General features: G+C 39.3%; 1 protein-coding gene and 1 long non-coding RNA gene across 2 annotated transcripts; both read left to right on the forward strand.

Annotated features, from left to right (window-relative positions):
* Positions 1-3,370: 3,370 nt before the first annotated feature.
* On the forward strand, positions 3,371-17,987 carry LOC127535129 (uncharacterized). The gene is made up of 11 exons (XM_051952195.1): positions 3,371-3,554; positions 3,723-3,836; positions 4,146-4,198; positions 4,319-4,384; positions 4,623-4,763; positions 5,176-5,253; positions 5,488-5,628; positions 15,723-15,863; positions 16,275-16,352; positions 16,585-16,725; positions 17,504-17,987. Exons 1-11 carry the CDS (start codon positions 3,525-3,527, stop codon positions 17,514-17,516), a joined length of 996 nt encoding a protein of 331 aa, XP_051808155.1. The 5' UTR covers positions 3,371-3,524; the 3' UTR covers positions 17,517-17,987.
* A 2,438-nt stretch (positions 17,988-20,425) lies between these two features.
* Positions 20,426-23,031, forward strand: LOC127535130 (uncharacterized). The gene is made up of 3 exons (XR_007943782.1): positions 20,426-21,042; positions 21,636-21,708; positions 21,852-23,031. It is a non-coding gene; the product is annotated as an uncharacterized LOC127535130 (long non-coding RNA).
* The last annotated feature ends 1,624 nt before the right edge of the window (positions 23,032-24,655 follow it).

The following is a 24,655-nucleotide window of genomic DNA, read 5'->3' on the forward strand; positions in this document are numbered from 1 at the left end:
TCGGAAGCTATCGGTATGAAAGAGGAGGTGCTCAGGCGGCATGGCAGAAGAAAGAGCTGCTGTGTGACAATGTACGGTTTTACGTTGAAAATGGACTTTCCTCCAGAGGTTCTGAAGAAACGCAGTGAGTACGCTGAAGCCAAGAGAGTCCTGAGAGCTAAAAACATTAAGTTTCAAACACCATATCCTGCAAAGATACGAATCTTTTATCCAGACGGCAACAGACTGTTCCAAGACGCTACGGAGGCGACGAAAGACATGGCTTCACGAGGGTACCCAGTCAACGTGGTTAAGCCCACAGCTGATCCAGCCCAGAGGAGCTCCAACACCTGTCCACCTGGCAAACGGCGGGAGACGGCGCTGCCGGAGCGGAGATGCGGAGCCCGACACGGAGGACTGGGACAACCCACGGCTTCAGAAAAATCAGCGTTTCCAGTATAAAGAAAAGCTGAAAGAATTCAGAAGGCAATCCCCTATGGACAAAGACTGGTGATCTATAGTCCCTTTAATATGAAGACCTTATCTGCAGCCTGTAAGTAATGAACATTTACTGATAAGCCGAGACGCACTTTTCACAGCAATGTGTGAATTCTACATTACTGCTCTGTATCTAAATGAGTCGGGACTCGTGAGTTGGCGAATTATCTTCGGCCTATACACTAAAAACTAGGGCCCCACGACCGATGCTGTTGCGTGGGACACCCCCTAACGAGAGTTTTGTTCTCTCAAAACCCCACAGGGCTCCTCCTTTACGAGCCTCTAACTCAGACACGTTTGTAAGAAACCCGTTTCCAAAGTTTATGTTCAAAACTGTTTTATATATGTTCCTGTTGTTCCTTTGGGAGAGAGTTTTGTTGTGTACAGCTTTAATACTACTTAAAATTCATGAGAAGGCTTTGATTTCTGTCAAATCATATATAAATGAATAAGCAGATCCTTAAAGTTACAGTATCTCATTTAAAATGAAAGGCATTATAAACCCAGCAAAGAGAAGTCAAAAATATTGTCTAAAATGAGGAGGGAGAATGGACGGGTGGTTTACTTACAAGAGACACATCTCACTCCATCTGAGCATGAGAAATTAAAGAAGATGGGATTCTCATAGTGTTTTCCTCTAGTTATAAAACAGGACGTAGGAGAGGGTAGTAATTTTAATATCATCAAAAGTGGCTTTTGAACAAACTTCGGAGTTAGTAGATAAGGAAGGGAGATTTGTTGTAGTGTCAGGCCAAGGTAAACACTTTGCACATCTATCAAAAAAACAGGTGCGTGGAGGAAAAACAGACCATAAAGTTGCAAAAAAGAGGCCCCCGCACACTGTCCAACTTGCAATATATCCTTTATTGTTGTGACGTTTCGGTACTAGACCTTCATCAGACAAACATTTTTTAGTTCATGAGAAGCCATCTTAAATAGGGAGTGGCTGTTCCTCCACAGCCAATCCCATTCACACATGCAATCAAATATCATTAGCCCTATTTAAAACAAAAACACAGAACAATTAATTACAAACAAGCATACAAGTCTGTTCTGGCTAAGCCCAACTCCCAAAGGAACATAAAATAATTTGAAAGAATTCTATAATAACCATCAGGGGCTGAAAAAAACAATGAAAATGTATACATATACAAAGATGAACACAATCAACAGGTCATATGATTAGATAAACTCATGATATATGTGCATATTTCATATTTATCCAGAGGTGGTTAAAACTAGACAGGATCTTCCACTCAAAACAAATAGGACGTTAGAATTCATGCTTCAGCACAACATCAAACACAAGATCACAGAAACATATTTAACAACAGTTCATCATTTAAGCCCTTTGGGGTCAATGTTTGGAGGGTATAGATCCAGTAAGCCTCACGCTGTTTTAGTAGCTTGTCGTGGTCACCTCCCCAAAGTGGCGGGTTTACCTGTTCAATGCCACAGAAACGTAAAGAGGAAATGTCATGATGAGCATCATTAAAATGTACGGCCACGGGATAATCCCGGTCATTCCTACGTACAGAGCTTTTATGTTCACTTATCCTATGTTTAAGTTTTCTTGTGGTTTTTCCCACATAGGCCAGACCGCAAGGACAGCGTATCAAGTAGATCACGTGTGTAGATGCACAGGTGATAACACTGTTGATGGAATATAATTTGCCTGTGTGAGGATGCGGAAGGTCCTTTGTAGTGTCAGGCAAAATAGATGATGTTTTAGTAACTTTTTGTAATGTCTATACGCCCCCTGGGAGTGATTTTGCATTTTACAGGAAGATGTTCGATTTAATGATGGGGGATAAAGGCATGTTGTTTACGTTTGCAAAAAGATATTTTTGTGAAGCTATGGGCCAACTGGGTTAAATATGTCAAACCCATTCAGACAGACTTTGTGGAGGTGAACTAACAGTCTTGGCAAATTGCATTTTTTTTTCCTTCTGCCTGTCGTGACTGAAAGTGTTGTATTTTTGGTTTACTTCAAAGTACACTTATACTCTCCCATGTTATTGTTTTGTTATTTCTTCACACTTAAAGAAGAAAAAGAAAAGACTGGATTGTAGAGGAGTCTTGATTGCTCCTCTGTGTGTGAGATCTGTTCCAATGTCTGCATTTCAGATCTGAAAAATAAAGAATTTCAAAAAAGAAATATGTGAACAGGTGAGTCCACCACTTCATCCATCAATCCATTCTCTATACACCGCTTTATCCTCACTAGGGTCACGGGGGGTGCTGGAGCCTTTCTCAGCTGACTCGAGCGAAGGCAGGGGACACCCTGGACAGGTCGCCTGTCTGTCACAGGGCTACATATACAGACAAACAGTCACACTTGCATTCACACCTACGGACAATTTAGAGTAAACAATTAACCTCAGCATATTTTTGGACTGTGGGAGGAAGCCAGAGTGCCCGGAGAAAACCCACGCATGCACAGGGAGAACATGCAAGCTCCATGCAGAAAGATCCCAGGCCCAGGCTGGGATTTGAACCGGAGATCTTCTTGCTGCAAGGCGACAGTGCTAACCACTACCCCGCTGTCTACCACTCATTCAAATTGTTCATATGAATTTTTTATCACATGTCTGTGTTATGTTACAATATTAAATCTGTGGTCACCTCAGACACCAGCCACCATTAAATGGTTTTATTTTACATATTTATTTTAAAGACTCAATAAGGAATTGACAAACTTGAGCCTTCTGGAGCTTTAAACTCCTACCATTAGTTTTAAATTCCTTTAAAAACACAAAATAAAATAAATGTATGTCTTAATTCTTCACACATTTTATGTATTTATTCTGATAATGTCAAAGAACTGCTTGTATAACCTAAACCAAAAAAAAACCAATTGGTTGCAAGGACATTTTAAAAGCAGCAATAAAATTAACCAAGTTTGTTGTGTTTTAAAATCTTTGTTGTCATAAGAGAACATTCTAGAATCTTTAAAGAGGTGAAGGAGGTGAAAACTCTTCAGTTTGCTGAGGAGTTCTTGAGAGAAAGGTCACAGCATTTTGTGAAGAGATCAAACTACGACCACAATGTTCTCCTGTATAGGAAAACGCAGAAAGGTCAGTATCTGATTCTCTGTTGTCTACACTGTTCATTTGATTTCATGGATTGAGATGATTTGCACAGAACTGTGACAATCTTCATGTGTTTGTTGATATTTTTCTGTTTTTCAGTTAGGTATGTGTGTGTGACATTTCCTCACAAGTGATTTTCTATCTGTTTAACAGGAAAAAGTTAGTAATCAGGATTCCCCTGATGGTCCAACCACCACAGTCTCAAGTCCAGCTGAAAAAAACCCCCAAAAGACTTGGTGGTTTGGCAGATGGCTCTGTCATGTCAAGGTACGTTTTACTTATTATTTGTTCTACAATTTACTGTTATTTTCCACATTTCCCTGTTTTGTTAGTTCAGATAATGGGTAAAATCATAGAAAATATATATATATTTTAATGTTATTTTTGAATAGTTCAGTATTCTATCTTTTTTTTTTCAAACTTGATCAAAATGTCTGGTGTTTTTGCTGCCAGATTTTGCCATTTTTAAGTTTAACAAAGCTAAATATGTCAAATATAACCAGTGAACAAACAATGCAGTATGTTGTCTGTCTCGGCTCTCTTAAACAGTTATTTTTTTGTATTTGTATCCTGCAGACAACCAGGAATCAAGTGATTCAACTGATTCCAATAGAAGACACGGACGAGATGTATGAAATTCTCTTTCTTTCTGTTCCCTTTTAAATTGATTGAACACATTATATTGGTGTTATTTCCATTTTGTTCACTCCATGCAGTACAATTATAGCTGTGTTTCCTTTTATCAACAGTGTTGACACCGGCTGTAAGGACTTGTCTCCTAAAATCCCGGTCTTTGAGATGGCCATAGCAGAAAGGTATGAAAGTCTTTTACCGTCTGTTGCTGTTTGAAACTGATCATTTCAGGTGGCTGCTTTTCCACCATCTCAGATTTTGTTCAGAGTTTATTTAATTGTCATTTTAAACTAAGTTGTGTGAAATATGTTGACTAACATAACAGCTTAGCAGCACTAGAAAATGTATTATTTTCTGTATAAAAGGTGACCTAGCTGACTCTAGGTGAAGCTAATAATCTGTGTTTCCCTTTATTACCAGTATCAACGAAATGGACCAGGAGGTTTCACCCGCCACCACCACTGCAGGGACGGCAGCAAGAAAGATTGCATGGGACACGACGGAGACGACGGAGGAGAAGAAGACACCGTGGTGGCGCCGGTTTTGTCATGTTTCCTTAAGGTATGTTTTACATCGCTAAAATTTTGCAAGTATTATCATTATTTTCCATCTAAAAAAATGATGTAGCTGACTCAAGGTTAAGTTCACAACATTTATGCTTTGTCATCTTGTTGTGGTTGAAACTTGCCAGCTTAAATTCTTTGCTCGTGTTCCAGGCTGTGAAGCCATTTTAGGAGTTGAATATCTACAGAATATTTCACAGATGTTAGTTTTGGGTCCCAAATAACAAATAAGTAAATTTTGAACAAAATGTGAGAGTTCAGCAAAATGTTTCCTGAATTCTGACTGATCTGACACAGACTGACTGTGAACATATTAAAGATTTGCTTTTACTTGATCAAATCAGCAAAGGTCCAGTCATTGTCGCAGGATCATGAAGTCAACTAAAATCTGTGTTTCCCTTTATTACCAGTGTCAACGAAAAGTACCAGGTTTCACCCGCCACCACCACGCCTGAAATCCCTGTTTTTGAGACGGCCATAGCAGAAAGGTATGAAAGTCTTTTACTGTCTGTTGCTGTTTGAAACTGATCATTTCAGGTGGCTGCTTTTCCACCATCTCAGATTTTGTTCAGAGTTTAATTGTCGTTTTAAACTAAGTTGTGTGAAATATGTTGACTAACATAACAGCTTAGCAGCACTAGAAAATGTATTATTTTCTGTATAAAAGGTGACCTAGCTGAGTCTAGGTGAAGCTAATAATCTGTGTTTCCCTTTATTACCAGTATCAACGAAATGGACCAGGAGGTTTCACCCGCCACCACCACTGCAGGGACGGCAGCAGTTAAGATTGCATGGGACACGACGGAGACGACAGAGGAGAAGAAGACACCGTGGTGGCGCCGGTTTTGTGATGTTTCCTTAAGGTATGTTTTACATGGCTAAAATGTTGCAAGTATTATCATTATTTTCCACCTAAAAAAATGATGTAGCTGACTCAAGGTTAAGTTCACAACATTTATGCTTTGTCATCTTGTTGTGGTTGAAACTTGCTAGCTTAAATTCTTTGCTCGTGTTCCAGGCTGTGAAGCCATTTTAGGAGTTGATATCTACAGAATATTTTACAGATGTTAGTTTTGGGTCCCAAATAACAAATAAGTAAATTTTGAACAAAATGTGAGAGTTCAGCAAAATGTTTCCTGAATTCTGACTGATCTGACACAGACTGACTGTGAACATATTAAAGATTTGCTTTTACTTGATCAAAGCAGCAAAGGTCCAGTCATTGTCGCAGGATCATGAAGTCAACTAAAATCTGTGTTTCCCTTTATTTAATTATAAAAATATTTATCAAAAAATCCTATGTAAAAATCTGAATATTAATATAAAATTTTATATATAATAATCTCAATATCAATGTAAAATTGTATATATAAAAATCTAAATAGTTATCTAAAATTTCATATATGATAAGCTAAATATGAATCAAAAATTGTATTTATAAAATCTAAACTGATTTAATACAAAATTAAAAAAAACACTAAATTGAAAAATCCACCATAAAAACATCAAATTCTCACATTTTAATTTCACAGAATATTAAGTGGCTGTTATCAACATTTTTCTGTCATTGTTTGAAAACAATGTCAGCAACTTAACATGTTTCCTCTTTCTAACATGTTTTTTATTCTCTCTTTTTTCCTAGGAAGTGTCAATAGCTTTGTGTTGTTATTATCTGTCTTTCTGTCTCTGTCTGTCTGTCTGTCTGTCTTTGTCTGTGTCTCTGTCTGTCTGTCTCTCTCTCTCTCTCTCTCTCTCTCTCTCTCTCTCTCTCTCTCTCTCTCTCTCAACCTGGCCGGCCAGCAGCAGATGGGTCCCCCCACATGAGTCTGGTTCTGCTCAAGGTTTTTTTCCCCTGTTAAAAGGGTTCTTTCCTTGCCACTGTCGCCTTCAGGCTTGCTCTGTGGGGGTTCAGGCCAAATGGGTTCTCTCAAGCTATTTGACACAATCTGAACTGCTATTGACACTATGTAAATAAAACTGCATTGAATTGAATTGAATGTACTTTTGATCGTTTCTTGACTAAATGTGTAAAAATTTGACATCAAGACGTGGTCATCTATTCATGAAACTTGACTGACAACTTCTATTCTGTGTCACAAACAAGAAGAGCTGAAATACAAGAGTGTGTCATTTGTGATACAGACCTGAACTACAGAAAGAGAGTTGGAACAGGATGTGTTGTCATCATCTGACTTTATTTATCTGCCCATTTTCTGGATATTTTACAAGAAAACTGATTGTTCAGTTGTTGATGTTTATGCATGCCATTTGCTGTTGTTTCTTTTTGTTTGCCTTTCAGCTTGCATCATGTAACTGTCAGTGCTCACAATAGTGACCTCTCACTTCTGTTTGTTGCTCTGCGTTATTTTCTGTTTCTTCCTGTGTGACCCGACAATCTGCATCTTGCAGCCACATCACACTTCATCTCAGAGGCTGCGGTCAATGTGTGCCCATTATATAGGACTTTTTGCTGTAAAATGCTCCATGTAAATACGGCGGTACGAAGATAGACGGACCAGGCTTTGGTGGCATTGCTTTACCAATAAGAAGTAGATCAAATGAAAGTATTTGAATGCATGTGGTGCATTTAGCCTCACTACGTGGAGAGGCTTTTGCAGGAAAAGTGTAAAGTGTAACCACAGGGGTGAATACGTGTGTACGAGTTGTACACTATGAATGCCCTCTATCGACCCCGAGCTCCTCCTGCTGACTGTGATCCAGTTTACTATTGTGTTGCTTCATTCACAAGCAACCTCTGAATGCAAATTGAGCATAAATGTAGTTTGGAAGGCAGTTTAGCTGCACAGGAACATCATTTCTTTGATATTTTTGATGAAATCTATGTGATGTGAATTGAATTATTTTGCTCTCATGTTGCCAAAAGTGATGATATTTCCTAATCAGAGCTGAAAATCTGATTAGGAAACATCAGGGAGGATGGTAGAGGAACAAAATATTCCCAACAACATACATGGCAGTTCTTAAGAGGCCTTATTGATGAGGAGGTCAATACTAGAACTGCACCCATGAAGCCGAGGCTCTTGAGCTTCCAGGAGTTGTAAGCTGCGCTCCGGAACTTGGCAAACTAACAAATTCCATTCCCAACACACATATGCCCAGGTACGTCACTTCAGACTGTAGTGCAAATGTGAAGACAGAAAGGACATAACAGGAGCATTCCTTTAAAGGAGCAGAGGAGGTTACGGATAAGAAATGGTATCATGTACTGCAGCATCAAACTGTCAAAGCTTCATGATGGAGCAGTTAATACTACCAGGGAAGCTGCATACACCAGTCAGAACCGCTCTTAACGATGACTCATGGCACTTTGGGCTTGGCATTAAACAAATGCTACATTTTTACAAAAATATGCTGCATTTCTGACAAAGCCATATGAGGGAATGAACGGCCTTGCCAGAGTACTGTGCTCTCTGAGTGCTTTTCTAGTTCAAAATTTGAGAGACTCAGGTGTACTGTATGTATGCAAACAACCAAAATCTAAAAAAAAAAAAAGAAACTTTCAGTAGCGACCTCTATACTATCACAGTACAGCACAATGCGTCAAATTTGAAAATTTTTTGTCTCTTCAGTACAAAAAACAACAAATGGTATTGGTAAAAAGTATGAAAACATGGTTAGCAACTTGCTAAATGCTCAGATATAAAGGATATCTAGAACATATCTACAGGATCTAAACACTATGTGATGCATATGCTGTTAAAAACAGCCTTGGTGGGATAATTGTATCTGAACATTTCCTCATAAACATAACTTCAGCTGAAACAATAATAAAAGGGACTTTCAAAAGTCGATGCACTTGAAAAAATATCATCCTGATCAATTCATGGCATAGCTAGTGGAGACTGAGTGTAATAATGCCAAGAAAAAAACTAATTGACTCCTTAAAGCAGCTCGTGTTACAGTTATACAATAGACCCACAGCACTGACATGTATCAGTACTACAAGCTGAAATGTAGTTTTTCTGGTTTCAGAATTCTTCAAACTATAATTTCACACCATTAACAGTAGCAATAGATGAGAGCAGACACAGTTAACAGTGAATATGCCAGATAATAAAGGACAGGAAAGCACTAAATGTGATGATTATTTTTAATGGAGTCTGGTGGTAAGTCCTCAGCCCCCTTTAAAAGAAAAAAGTAACAACACAAAAACAGCATCAGAGCCTTGAAATTATCAGCTAATGAAAACTACAACTATGGCTGAAGTCTGTGTGTCTGTCTTGTTTGCGTGTGCGTGTGTGTGTGTGTGTTAATATATGTATATGTGTGTATATTTCTTGTTAGCATTGTATTCAAAGCTCTATGGCACCGAACCCAGGATCAATGGGCCTAGACCAGCAGACGCAGAGTTTGTGAGAGTGTGTACAGTATGTGAGTGTGTGTATATTCAAATGTGTGTCTGTACAGCAGTGGTTTTCTTTAAAATGAGTGTGCGTGTGTCCATAGTGGAGCCAGTATGTGACCAGATAATGTTGCATATCGGACCAGTTGTGGGGAACTAAACCAATAGACATCACAAGTGCATGACGAGACTTAATCTCTCTCTCTGTGTGTGTGTGTGTGTGTGTGTGTGTGTGTGTGTGTGTGTGTTCTTGCTACATGGTGAGTACCATTTTCTGCATTTAACTATCAAAGTGAGGACATTTTTACAAAGTGAGGACATTTTGGCCGGTCCTCACTTTGAAACAGCCATGTTTGAGGGTGAAGGCTTGTTTTTAGAGAACAGGTATGAATTGAGGTTTGGTTAGGGTTAGGGTAAGGATTAAGTTTAGGCAATCAGTTGTGATAGTTAAGGTTAGGGTAAGGCTCTAGGAAATGCATTACGCCTATGGATGTCCTCACTAAGATAGAAGTACAAACGTGTGTGTGTGTGTGTCTGTGTGTGACTGTCTGTGTGTGTATGTCTGTGTGTTCATAGGAAGTATGATGTGGGGCAGGATTTGGGAGGGATGTGGGGCATTGTCTTTTTATTGTTTTTTTGTTGTTTGTTTTTAACTTGTTAAGCACTTTGTGTTACTTTTTGTATGAAAAGTGCTATAGAAATAAACTTTGATTGATTGATTGATTGATGGATCGGGACTAGATTGCCCTACAGAGGCTAAAGACTCTTTACAGGACGAGACTGTCCTCCTTGAAAAAACCACCACATAGGTCGTTTGTACACGCCCCTCATTACGACCGAGTGTTACGTTTTGAAGTTAAGCGACCTCTAGCGGTTGAGTAAATATCGACACTCCGGTGTCTCAGCTGAAACGTCACCATGAACACGTCACACGTAACTTTGACCTTCTTCACCAATCATAAAACGGCTACTCAGAGGCAACAAACACTGCACTGCTAAGTACACAAATTCGTGGATTGAATTTTATTTGCTGATTTGTAATACTAAAGTAATCGATGACTTGCAATTCCTATGTAGTTGAGTTATTTTTACGTATTAGTCACAAATTAGTTGTGACAGACACATGATTTTACTAAAAAAACGCTAACGTTAGCATGCTAATATTCATGCCGGTTAGCTAGTTGCCTTGTCATGTCATGCCCTACATCTGAAATAACTGCACACACAAAATTGGCTGAAGGCTACACAGACTTAAATATTGGTGAAAGAGAAATTACTTTTAGCGAGTGGGATTAAACCACATTCTGTGACTAGATTCTGTGAGCTGTATACACATTTCTGTCCACAGGAAACAGTGTTATCCTACTGTATCTCAGACTGTATTTTGACAGTATTATCTGTGAACCCATTCGTTCTACAAATGTAAATATGTAAGAACACTGCAGGTGCAGCACTGACTGGATTTACAGTTCATAGAATCTGATTTATATTACTTGCTATTGCTGATTTAATAGCCAACATGCATGATCCCCATCAGTGATCATAGACCAGTCTTTGTGCCTTTCTCCTTCCTTTCTTCTGTCTTCAGATGGCTTCTGACAACTTCAGACAGTGGCTGGAGATGGGAAAAGCATTGGCAGATGAGTTTGCATCAAAAAAAAGTTTGTATCTTTCTCTATAACGGAACAAACCTAGGTTTCTTTGAAAACATTTTTGTACAGACCTGAAAATGTATGTACAGTACGTGTGTATGTGCCCTAGTAAAGTCAAATATGTAATTCTTTACTTTTTTTTTTACTTTTAGCCATCAAAGAATGATATGATTGGTTTCATGGACAGTTTATTTAAAACCACACTTGACCTCGTTCAGGATGAAGACCTTGGAATTCAGCGGGCTCACCGAGCCCCGGCGCAGAGGCCAACTGACGCTAATGCGAGGCCCCGCTCCATCGTGCTCAGATTCGGAAGCTACCGTATGAAAGAGGAGGTGCTCAGGCGGGCATGGCAGAAGAAAGAGCTGCTGTGTGACAATGTACGGTTTTACGTTGAAAATGACTTTCCTCCAGAGGTTCTGAAGAAACGCAGTGAGTACGCTGAAGCCAAGAGAGTCCTGAGAGCTAAAAACATTAAGTTTCAAACACCATATCCTGCAAAGATACGAATCTTTTATCCAGACGGCAACAGACTGTTCCAAGACGCTACGGAGGCGACGAAAGACATGGCTTCACGAGGGTACCCAGTCAACGTGGTTAAGCCCACAGCTGATCCAGCCCAGAGGAGCTCCAACACCTGTCCACCTGGCAAACGGCGGGGAGACGGCGCGGCCGGAGCGGAGATGCGGAGCCCGACACGGAGGACTGGGACAACCCACGGCTTAAGAAAAATCAGCGTTTCCAGTATAAAGAAAAGCTGAAAGAATTCAGAAGGCAATCCCCTATGGACAAAGACTGGTGATCTATAGTCCCTTTAATATGAAGACCTTATCTGCAGCCTGTAAGTAATGAACATTTACTGATAAGCCGAGACGCACTTTTCACAGCAATGTGTGAATTCTACATTACTGCTCTGTATCTAAATGAGTCGGGACTCGTGAGTTGGCGAATTATCTTCGGCCTATACACTAAAAACTAGGGCCCCACGACCGATGCTGTTGCGTGGGACACCCCCTAACGAGAGTTTTGTTCTCTCAAAACCCCACAGGGCTCCTCCTTTACGAGCCTCTAACTCAGACACGTTTGTAGGAAATCCGTTTCCAAAGTTTATGTTCAAAACTGTTTTATATATGTTCCTGTTGTTCCTTTGGGAGAGAGTTTTGTTGTGTACAGCTTTAATACTACTTAAAATTCATGAGAAGGCTTTGATTTCTGTCAAATCATATATAAATGAATAAGCAGATCCTTAAAGTTACAGTATCTCATTTAAAATGAAAGGCATTATAAACCCAGCAAAGAGAAGTCAAAAATATTGTCTAAAATGAGGAGGGAGAATGGGCGGGTGGTTTACTTACAAGAGACACATCTCACTCCATCTGAGCATGAGAAATTAAAGAAGATGGGATTCTCATAGTGTTTTCCTCTAGTTATAAAACAGGACGTAGGAGAGGGGTAGTAATTTTAATATCATCAAAAGTGGCTTTTGAACAAACTTCGGAGTTAGTAGATAAGGAAGGGAGATTTGTTGTAGTGTCAGGCCAAGGTAAACACTTTGCACATCTATCAAAAAAACAGGTGCGTGGAGGAAAAACAGACCATAAAATTGCAAAAAGAGGCCCCCGCACACTGTCCAACTTGCAATATATCCTTTATTGTTGTGACGTTTCGGTACTAGACCTTCATCAGACAAACATTTTTTAGTTCATGAGAAGCCATCTTAAATAGGGAGTGGCTGTTCCTCCACAGCCAATCCCATTCACACATGCAATCAAATATCATTAGCCCTATTTAAAACAAAAAACACAGAACAATGAATTACAAACAAGCATACAAGTCTGTTCTGGCTAAGCCCAACTCCCAAAGGAACATAAAATAATTTGAAAGAATTCTATAATAACCATCAGGGGCTCAAAAAAACAATGAAAATGTATACATATACAAAGATGAACACAATCAACAGGTCATATGATTAGATAAACTCATGATATATGTGCATATTTCATATGTATCCAGAGGTGGTTAAAACTAGACAGGATCTTCCACTCAAAACAAATAGGACGTTAGAATTCATGCTTCAGCACAACATCAAACACAAGATCACAGAAACATATTTAACAACAGTTCATCATTTAAGCCCTTTGGGGTCAATGTTTGGAGGGTATAGATCCAGTAAGCCTCACGCTGTTTTAGTAGCTTGTCGTGGTCACCTCCCCAAAGTGGCGGGTTTAACCTGTTCAATGCCACAGAAACGTAAAGAGGAAATGTCATGATGAGCATCATTAAAATGTACGGCCACGGGATAATCCCGGTCATTCCTACGTACAGAGCTTTTATGTTCACTTATCCTATGTTTAAGTTTTCTTGTGGTTTTTCCCACATAGGCCAGACCGCAAGGACAGCGTATCAAGTAGATCATGTGTGTAGATGCACAGGTGATAACACTGTTGATGGAATATAATTTGCCTGTGTGAGGATGCGGAAGGTCCTTTGTAGTGTCAGGCAAAATAGATGATGTTTTAGTAACTTTTTGTAATGTCTATACGCCCCCTGGGAGTGATTTTGCATTTTACAGGAAGATGTTCGATTTAATGATGGGGGATAAAGGCATGTTGTTTACGTTTGCAAAAAGATATTTTTGTGAAGCTATGGGCCAACTGGGTTAAATATGTCAAACCCATTCAGACAGACTTTGTGGAGGTGAACTAACAGTCTTGGCAAATTGCATTTTTTTTCCTTCTGCCTGTCGTGACTGAAAGTGTTGTATTTTTGGTTTACTTCAAAGTACACTTATACTCTCCCATGTTATTGTTTTGTTATTTCTTCACACTTAAAGAAGAAAAAGAAAAGACTGGATTGTAGAGGAGTCTTGATTGCTCCTCTATGTGTGAGATCTGTTCCAATGTCTGCATTTCAGATCTGAAAAATAAAGAATTTCAAAAAAAGAAATATGTGAACAGGTGAGTCCACCACTTCATCCATCAATCCATTCTCTATACACCGCTTTATCCTCACTAGGGTCACGGGGGGTGCTGGAGCCTTTCTCAGCTGACTCGAGCGAAGGCAGGGGACACCCTGGACAGGTCGCCAGTCTGTCACAGGGCTACATATACAGACAAACAGTCACACTTGCTTTCACACCTACGGACAATTTAGAGTAAACAATTAACCTCAGCATATTTTTGGACTGTGGGAGGAAGCCAGAGTGCCCGGAGAAAACCCACGCATGCACAGGGAGAACATGCAAGCTCCATGCAGAAAGATCCCAGGCCCAGGCTGGGATTTGAACCGGAGATCTTCTTGCTGCAAGGCGACAGTGCTAACCACTACCCCGCTGTCTACCACTTCACTTCATTCAAACTGTTCATATGAATTTTTTATCACATGTCTGTGTTATGTTACAATATTAAATCTGTGGTCACCTCAGACACCAGCCACCATTAAATGGTTTTATTTTACATATTTATTTTAAAGACTCAATAAGGAATTGACAAACTTGAGCCTTCTGGAGCTTTAAACTCTTACCATTAGTTTTAAATTCCTTTAAAAACACAAAATAAAATAAATGTATGTCTTAATTCTTCACACATTTTATGTATTTATTCTGATAATGTCAAAGAACTGCTTGTATAACCTAAACCAAAAAAAAAACAATTGGTTGCAAGGACATTTTAAAAGCAGCAATAAAATGAACCAAGTTTGTTGTGTTTTAAAATCTTTGTTGTCATAAGAGAACATTCTAGAATCTTTAAAGAGGTGAAGGAGGTGAAAACTCTTCAGTTTACTGAGGAGTTCTTCAGAGAAAGGTCACAGCATTTTGTGAAGAGATCAAACTACGACCACAATGTTCTCCTGTATAGGAAAACGCAGAAAGGTCAGTATCTGATTCTCTGTTGTCTACACTGTTCATTTGATTTCATGGATTGAGATGATTTGCACAGAACTGTGACAATCTTCATGTGTTTGTTGATATTTTTCTGTTTTTCAGTTAGGTATGTGTGTGTGACATTTCCTCACAAGTGATTTTCTATCTGTTTAACAGGAAAAAGTTAGTAATCAGGATTCCCCTGATGGTCCAACCACCACAGTCTCAAGTCCAGCTGAAAAAAACCCCCAAAAGACTTGGTGGTTTGGCAGATGGCTCTGTCATGTCAAGGTACGTTTTACTTATTATTTGTTCTACAATTTACTGTTATTTTCCACATTTCCCTGTTTTGTTAGTTCAGATAATGGGTAAAATCATAGAAAATATATATATATTTTAATGTTATTTTTTGAATAGTTCAGTATTCTATCTTTTTTTTTTCAAACTTGATCAAAATGTCTGGTGTTTTTGCTGCCAGATTTTGCCATTTTTAAGTTTAACAAAGCTAAATATGTCAAATAATAATCAGTGAACAAACAATGCAGTATGTTGTCTGTCTCGGCTCTCTTAAACAGTTATTTGTTTTGTATTTGTATCCAGCAGACAACAAGGAATCAAGTGATTCAACTGATTCCAATAGAAGACACGGACGAGATGTATGAAATTCTCTTTCTTTCTGTTCCCTTTTAAATTGATTGAACACATTATATTGGTGTTATTTCCATTTTGTTCACTCCATGCAGTACAATTATAGCTGTGTTTCCTTTTATCAACAGTGTTGACACCGGCTGTAAGGACTTGTCTCCTAAAATCCCGGTCTTTGAGATGGCCATAGCAGAAAGGTATGAAAGTCTTTTACCGTCTGTTGCTGTTTGAAACTGATCATTTCAGGTGGCTGCTTTTCCACCATCTCAGATTTTGTTCAGAGTTTATTTAATTGTCATTTTAAACTAAGTTGTGTGAAATATGTTGACTAACATAACAGCTTAGCAGCACTAGAAAATGTATTATTTTCTGTATAAAAGGTGACCTAGCTGACTCTAGGTGAAGCTAATAATCTGTGTTTCCCTTTATTACCAGTGTCAACGAAATGGACCAGGAGGTTTCACCCGCCACCACCACTGCAGGGACGGCAGCAAGAAAGATTGCATGGGACACGACGGAGACGACGGAGGAGAAGAAGACACCGTGGTGGCGCCGGTTTTGTCATGTTTCCTTAAGGTATGTTGTACATCGCTAAAATTTTGCAAGTATTATCATTATTTTCCACCTAAAAAAATGATGTAGCTGACTCAAGGTTAAGTTCACAACATTTATGCTTTGTCATCTTGTTGTGGTTGAAACTTGCCAGCTTAAATTCTTTGCTCGTGTTCCAGGCTGTGAAGAAATTTTAGGAGTTAAATATCTACAGAATATTTCACAGATGTTAGTTTTGGGTCCCAAATAACAAATCAGTAAATTTTGAACAAAATGTGAGAGTTCAGCAAAATGTTTCCAAATTCTGACTGATCTGACACAGACTGATCGTGAACATATTAAAGATTTGCTTTTACTTGATCAAAGCAGCAAAGGTCCAGTCATTGTCGCAGGATCATGAAGTCAACTAAAATCTGTGTTTCCCTTTATTACCAGTGTCAAGGAAAAGTACCAGGTTTCACCCGCTACCACCACGCCTGAAATCCCTGTTTTTGAGACGGCCATAGCAGAAAGGTATGAAAGTCTTTTACCGTCTGTTGCTGTTTGAAACTGATCATTTCAGGTGGCTGCTTTTCCACCATCTCAGATTTTGTTCAGTTTAATTGTCGTTTTAAACTAAGTTGTGTGAAATATGTTGACTAACATAACAGCTTAGCAGCACTAGAAAATGTATTATTTTCTGTATAAAAGGTGACCTAGCTGACTCTAGGTGAAGCTAATAATCTGTGTTTCCCTTTATTACCAGTGTCAACGAAATGGACCAGGAGGTTTCACCCGCCACCACCACTGCAGGGACGGCAGCAAGGAAGATTGCATGGGACATGACGGAGACGACGGAGGAGAAGAAGACACCGTGGTGGCGCCGGTTTTGTCATGTTTCCTTAAGGTATGTTTTACATCGCTAAATGTTGCAAGTATTATCATTATTTTCCACCTAAAAAAATGATGTAGCTGACTCAAGGTTAAGTTCACAACATTTATGCTTTGTCAGCTTGTTGTGGTTGAAACTTGCTAGCTTAAATTCTTTGCTCGTGTTCCAGGCTGTGAAGAAATTTTAGGAGTTGAATATCTACAGAATATTTTACAGATGTTAGTTTTGGGTCCCAAATAACAAATCAGTAAATTTTGAACAAAATGTGAGAGTTCAGCAAAATGTTTCCAAAATTTTGACTGATCTGACACAGACTGACTGTGAACATATTAAAGATTTGCTTTTACTTGATCAAAGCAGCAAAGGTCCAGTCATTGTCGCAGGATCATGAAGTCAACTAAAATCTGTGTTTCCCTTTATTTAATTATAAAAATATTTATCAAAAAATCCTATGAAAAATCTGAATATTAATATAAAATTTTATATATAATAATCTCAACATCAATGTAAAATTGTATCTATAAAAATCTAAATAGTTATCTAAAATTTCATATATGATAAGCTAAATATTAATCAAAATTGTATTTATAAAATCTAAACTGATTTAATACAAAATTTAAAAAAAAAACTAAATTGAAAAATCCACCATAAAAACATCAAATTCTCACATTTTAATTTCACAGAATATTAAGTGGCTGTTATCAACATTTTTCTGTCATTGTTTGAAAACAATGTCAGCAACTTAACATGTTTCCTCTTTCTAACATGTTTTTTATTCTCTCTTTTTTCCTAGGAAGTGTCAATAGCTTTGTGTTGTTATTATCTGTCTGTCTGTCTGTCTGTCTGTCTGTCTGTCCGTCTGTCTGTCCGTCTGTCTGTCTGTCTGTCTGTGTCTCTGTGTCTCTGTCTGTCTGTCTGTGTCTCTGTCTGTCTGTCTGTGTCTCTGTCTGTCTGTCTGTGTCTGTCTGTGTCTGTCTGTCTGTGTCTGTGTGTCTCTCTCTCTCTCTCTCTCTCTCTCTCTCTCTCTCTCTCTCTCTCTCTCTCTCTCTCTCTCTCTCTCTCTCTCTCTCAACCTGGCCGGCCAGCAGCAGATGGGTCCCCCCACATGAGTCTGGTTCTGCTCAAGGTTTTTTTCCCCTGTTAAAAGGGTTCTTTCCTTGCCACTGTCGCCTTCAGGCTTGCTCTGTGGGGGTTCAGGCCAAATGGGTTCTCTCAAGCTATTTGACACAATCTGAACTGCTATTGACACTATGTAAATAAAACTGCATTGAATTGAATTGAATGTACTTTTGATCGTTTCTTGACTAAATGTGTAAAAATTTGACATCAAGATGTGGTCATCTATTTATGAAACTTGACTGACAACTTCTATTCTGTGTCACAAACAAGAAGAGCTGAAATACAAGAGTGTGTCATTTGTGATACAGACCTGAACTACAGAAAGAGAGTTGGAACAGGATGTGTTGTCATCATCTGACTTTATTTATCTGCCCATTTTCTGGATATTTTACAAGAAAACTGATTGTTCAGTTGTTGATGTTTATACATGCCATTTGCTGTTGTTTCTTTTTGTTTGCCTTTCAGCTTGCATCATGTAACTGTCAGTGCTCACAATAGTGACCTCTCACTTCTGTTTGTTGCTCTGCGTTATTTTCTGTTTCTTCCTGTGTGACCCGACAATCTGCATCTTGCAGCCACATCACACTTCATCTCAGAGGCTGAGGTCAATGTGTGCCCATTATATAGGACTTTTTGCTGTAAAATGCTCCATGTAAATACGGCGGTACGAGGATAGACGGACCAGGCTTTGGTGGCATTGCTTTACCAATAAGAAGTAGTTCAAATGAAAGTATTTGAATGCATGTGGTGCATTTAGCCTCACTACGTGGAGAGGCTTTTGCAGGAAAAGTGTAAAGTGTAACCACAGGGGTGAATACGTGTGTACGAGTTGTACACTATGAATGCCCTCTATCGACCTCGAGCTCCTCCTGCTGACTGTGATCCAGTTTATTATTGTGTTGCTTCATTCACAAGCAACCTCTGAATGCAAATTGAGCATAAATGTAGTTTGGAAGGCAGTTTAGCTGCACAGGAACATCATTTCTTTGATATTTTTGATGAAATCTATGTGATGTGAATTGAATTATTTTGCTCTCATGTTGCCAAAAGTGATGATATTTCCTAATCAGAGCTGAAAATCTGATTAGGAAACATCAGGGAGGATGGTAGAGGAACAAAATATTCCCAACAACATACATGGCAGTTCTTAAGAGGCCTTATTGATGAGGAGGTCAATACTAGAACTGCACCCATGAAGCCGAGGCTCTTGAGCTTCCAGGAGTTGTAAGCTGCGCTCCGGAACTTGGCAAACTAACAAATTCCATTCCCAGCACACATATGCCCAGGTACGTCACTTCAGACTGTAGTGCAAATGTGAAGACAGAAAGGACATAACAGGAGCATTCCTTTAAAGGAGCAGAGGAGGTTACGGATAAGAAATGGTATCATGTACTGCAGCATCAAACTGTCAAAGCTTCATGATGGAGCAGTTAATACTACCAGGGAAGCTGCATACACCAGTCAGAACCGCTCTTAATGATGACTCATGGCACTTTGGGCTTGGCATTAAACAAATGCTACATTTTTACAAAAATATGCTGCATTTCTGACAAAGCCATATGAGGGAATGAACGGCCTTGCCAGAGTACTGTGCTCTCTGAGTGCTTTTCTAGTTCAAAATTTGAGAGATTCAGGTATACTGTATGTATGCAAACAACCAAAATCTAGAAAAAAAAAAAAAAGAAACTTTCAGTAGCGACCTCTATACTATCACAGTACAGCACAATGCGTCAAATTTGAAAATTTTTGTCTCTTCAGTACAAAACAACAAATGGTATTGGTAAAAAGTATGAAAACATGGTTAGCAACTTGCTAAATGCTCAGATATAAAGGATATCTAGAACATATCTACAGGATCTAAACACTATGTGATGCATATGCTGTTAAAAACAGCCTTGGTGGGATAATTGTATCTGAACATTTCCTCATAAACATAACTTCAGCTGAAACAATAATAAAAGGGACTTTCAAAAGTCGATGCACTTGAAAAAATATCATCCTGATCAATTCATGGCATAGCTAGTGGAGACTGAGTGTAATAATGCCAAGAAAAAAACTAATTGACTCCTTAAAGCAGCTCGTGTTACAGTTATACAATAGACCCACAGCACTGACATGTATCAGTACTACAAGCTGAAATGTAGTTTTTCTGGTTTCAGAATTCTTCAAACTATAATTTCACACCATTAACAGTAGCAATAGATGAGAGCAGACACAGTTAACAGTGAATATGCCAGATAATAAAGGACAGGAAAGCACTAAATGTGATGATTATTTTTAATGGAGTCTGGTGGTAAGTCCTCAGCCCCCTTTAAAAGAAAAAAGTAACAACACAAAAACAGCATCAGAGCCCTGAAATTATCAGCTAATGAAAACTACAACTATGGCTGAAGTCTGTGTGTCTGTTTTGTTTGCGTGTGCGTGTGTGTGTGTGTGTTAATATATGTATATGTGTGTATATTTCTTATTAGCATTGTATTCAAAGCTCTATGGCACCGAACCCAGGATCAATGGGCCTAGACCAGCAGACGCAGAGTTTGTGAGAGTGTGTACAGTATGTGAGTGTGTGTATATTCAAATGTGTGTCTGTACAGCAGTGATTTTCTTTAAAATGAGTGTGCGTGTGTCCATAGTGGAGCCAGTATGTGACCAGATAATGTTGCATATCGGACCAGTTGTGGGGAACTAAACCAATAGACATCACAAGTGCATGACGAGACTTAATCTCTCTCTGTGTGTGTGTGTGTGTGTGTGTGTGTGTCTGTGTGTGACTGTCTGTGTGTGTATGTCTGTGTGTTCATAGGAAGTATGATGTGGGGCAGGATTTGGGAGGGATGTGGGGCATTGTCTTTTTATTGTTTTATATTGTTTGTTTTTAAGCACTTTGTGTTACTTTTTGTATGAAAAGTGCTATAGAAATAAACTTTGATTGATTGATTGATTGATGGATCGGGACTAGATTGCCCTACAGAGGCTAAAGACTCTTTACAGGACGAGACTGTCCTCCTTGAAAAAACCACCACATAGGTCGTTTGTACACGCCCCTCATTACGACCGAATATTACGTTTTGAAGTTAAGCGACCTCTAGCGGTTGAGTAAATATCGACACTCCGGTGTCTCAGCTGAAACGTCACCATGAACACGTCACACGTAACTTTGACCTTCTTCACCAATCAAAAAACGGCTACTCAGAGGCAACAAACACTGCACTGGTAAGTACACAAATTCGTGGATTGAATTTTATTTGCTGATTTGTAATACTAAAGTAATCGATGACTTGCAATTCCTATGTAGTTGAGTTATTTTTACGTATTAGTCACAAATTAGTTGTGACAGACACATGATTTTACTAAAAAAACGCTAACGTTAGCATGCTAATATTCATGCCGGTTAGCTAGTTGCCTTGTCATGTCATGCCCTACAACTGAAATAACTGCACACACAAAATTGGCTGAAGGCTACACAGACTTAAATATTGGTGAAAGAGAAATTACTTTTAGCGAGTGGGATTAAACCACATTCTGTGACTAGATTCTGTGAGCTGTATACACATTTCTGTCCACAGGAAACAGTGTTATCCTACTGTATCTCAGACTGTATTTTGACAGTGTTATCTGTGAACCCATTCGTTCTACAAATATAAATATGTAAGAACACTGCAGGTGCAGCACTGCCTGGATTTACAGTTCATAGAATCTGATTGATATTACTTGCTATTGCTGATTTAATAGCCAACATGCATGATCCCCATCAGTGATCATAGACCAGTCTTTGTGCCTTTCTCCTTCCTTTCTTCTGTCTTCAGATGGCTTCTGACAACTTCAGACAGTGGCTGGAGATGGGAAAAGCATTGGCAGATGAGTTTGCATCAAAAAAAAGTTTGTATCTTTCTCTATAACGGAACAAACCTAGGTTTCTTTGAAAACATTTTTGTACAGACCTGAAAATGTATGTACAGTACGTGTGTATGTGCCCTAGTAAAGTCAAATATGTAATTCTTTACTTTTTTTTTTACTTTTAGCCATCAAAGAATGATATGATTGGTTTCATGGACAGTTTATTTAAAACCACACTTGACCTCGCTCAGGATGAAGACCTTGGAATTCAGCGGGCTCACCGAGCCCTGGCGCAGAGGCCAACTGACGCTAATGCGAGGCCCCGCTCCATCGTGCTCAGATTCGGAAGCTACCGTATGAAAGAGGAGGTGCTCAGGCGGGCATGGCAGAAGAAAGAGCTGCTGTGTGACAATGTACGGTTTTACGTTGAAAATGACTTTCCTCCAGAGGTTCTGAAGAAACGCAGTGAGTACGCTGAAGCCAAGAGAGTCCTGAGAGCTAAAAACATTAAGTTTCAAACACCATATCCTGCAAAGATACGAATCTTTTATCCAGACGGCAACAGACTGTTCCAAGACGCTACGGAGGCGACGAAAGACATGGCTTCACGAGGGTACCCAGTCAACGTGGTTAAGCCCACAGCTGATCCAGCCCAGAGGAGCTCCAACACCTGTCCACCTGGCAAACGGCGGGGAGACGGCGCGGCCGGAGCGGAGATGCGGAGCCCGACACGGAGGACTGGGACAACACACGGCTTAAGAAAAATCAGCGTTTCCAGTGTAAAGAAAAGCTCAAAGAATTCAGAAGGCAATCCCCTATGGACAAAGACTGGTGATCTATAGTCCCTTTAATATGAAGACCTTATCTGCAGCCTGTAAGTAATGAACATTTACTGATAAGCCGAGACGCACTTTTCACAGCAATGTGTGAATTCTACATTACTGCTCTGTATCTAAATGAGTCGGGACTCGTGAGTTGGCGAATTGTCTTCGGCCTATACACTAAAAACTAGGGCCCCACGACCGATGCTGTTGCGTGGGACACCCCCTAACGAGAGTTTTGTTCTCTCAAAACCCCACAGGGCTCCTCCTTTACGAGCCTCTAACTCAGACACGTTTGTAGGAAACCCGTTTCCAAAGTTTATGTTCAAAACTGTTTTATATATGTTCCTGTTGTTCCTTTGGGAGAGAGTTTTGTTGTGTACAGCTTTAATACTACTTAAAATTCATGAGAAGGCTTTGATTTCTGTCAAATCATATATAAATGAATAAGCAGATCCTTAAAGTTACACACGTGGACAAAATTGTTGGTACCCCTCAGTTAAAGAAGGAAAAACCCACAATTCTCACTGAAATCACTTGAAACTCACAAAAGTAACAATAAATAAAAATTTATTGAAAATTAAATCATCAAAAACAGCCATTACTTTTGAATTGTTGATTAACATAATTATTTAAAAAAACAAACTAATGAAACAGGCCTGGACAAAAATGATGGTACCTCTATAAAAGATTGAAAACTATTTGACCAGAGTGACATGATTAACTCAGGTGTGTCATTTAATTGCCATCACAGGTGTTTCCAAACTCATAATCAGTCAGTCTGCCTATTTAAAGGGAGACAAGTAGTCACCCTGCTGTTTGGTGAAAAGGTGTGTACCACACTGAACATGGACAACAGAAAGCGAAGGAGAGAATTGTCCCAGGACATCCGAAAAAAAATTATAGACAAACATCTTAAAGGTAAAGGCTATAAGACCATCTCTAAAGAGCTTGAAGTTCCTGTGACAACAGTGGCTCATATTATTCAGAAGTTCAAGACCCACGGGACAGTAGCCAACCTCCCTGGACGTGGCCGCAAGAGGAAAATCGATGACAAATTGAAGAGACGGATCGTTCGAATTGTATCCAAAGAGCCCAGAGCAACCTCCAAAGAAATTAGAGGTGAACTCCAAGGCCAAGGTACATCAGTGTCAGATCGCACCATTCGTCGTCGTTTGAGCCAAAGTGGACTTCATGGGAGACGACCAAGGAGGACACCACTGCTGAAAAAACTCATAAAAAAGCGAGACTGGAATTTGCAAAAATGCATGTTGACAAGCCACAAAGCTTGTGGGAGAATGTCCTTTGGACAGATGAGACCAAACTGGAGCTTTTTGGTAAGGCACATCAACTCTATGTTCATAGACTCAAAAACCAAGCATACGAAGAAAAGAACACTGTCCCTACGGTGAAACATGGAGGAGGCTCAGTAATGTTTTGGGGCTGCTTTGCTGCATCTGGCACAGGGTGTCTTGAAAGTGTGCAAGGTACAATGAAATCTGAAGACTATCAAGGCATTCTGGAGAGAAATGTGCTGCCTAGTGTCAGAAAGCTTGGTCTCAGTCGCAGGTCATGGGTCTTCCAACAGGACAACCATCCAAAACACACAGCCAAAAACACCCAAGAATGGCTGAGAGAAAAGCGTTGGACTATTCTAAAGTGGCCTTCTATGAGCCCAGATCTGAATCCCATTGAACATATGTGGAAGAAGCTGAAACATGCCATTTGGAGAAGACACCCATCAAACCTGAGACAACTGGAGCTGTTTGCTCATGAGGAGTGGGCCAAAATACCTGTTGACAGCTGCAGAACGCTCATTGACAAATACAGAAATCGTTTAATTGCAGTGATTGCCTCAAAAGGTTGTGCAACAAAATATTAAGTTATGGGTACCATCATTTTTGTCCAGCCCTATTTCATTAGTTTGTTTTTTTAAATAATTATGTTAATCAACAATTCAAAAGTGATGGCTGATTTTGATTATTTAATTTTCAATAAATTTTATTTATTGTTACTTTTGTGAGTTTCAAGTGATTTCAGTGAGAATTGTGGGTTTTTCCTTCTTTAACTGAGGGGTACCAACAATTTTGTCCACGTGTGTATCTCATTTAAAATGAAAGGCATTATAAACCCAGCAAAGAGAAGTCAAAAATATTGTCTAAAATGAG

Source organism: Acanthochromis polyacanthus, chromosome 8 (genome assembly GCF_021347895.1).
Source record: "Acanthochromis polyacanthus isolate Apoly-LR-REF ecotype Palm Island chromosome 8, KAUST_Apoly_ChrSc, whole genome shotgun sequence".
NCBI classification, from domain to species: domain Eukaryota; kingdom Metazoa; phylum Chordata; class Actinopteri; family Pomacentridae; genus Acanthochromis; species Acanthochromis polyacanthus.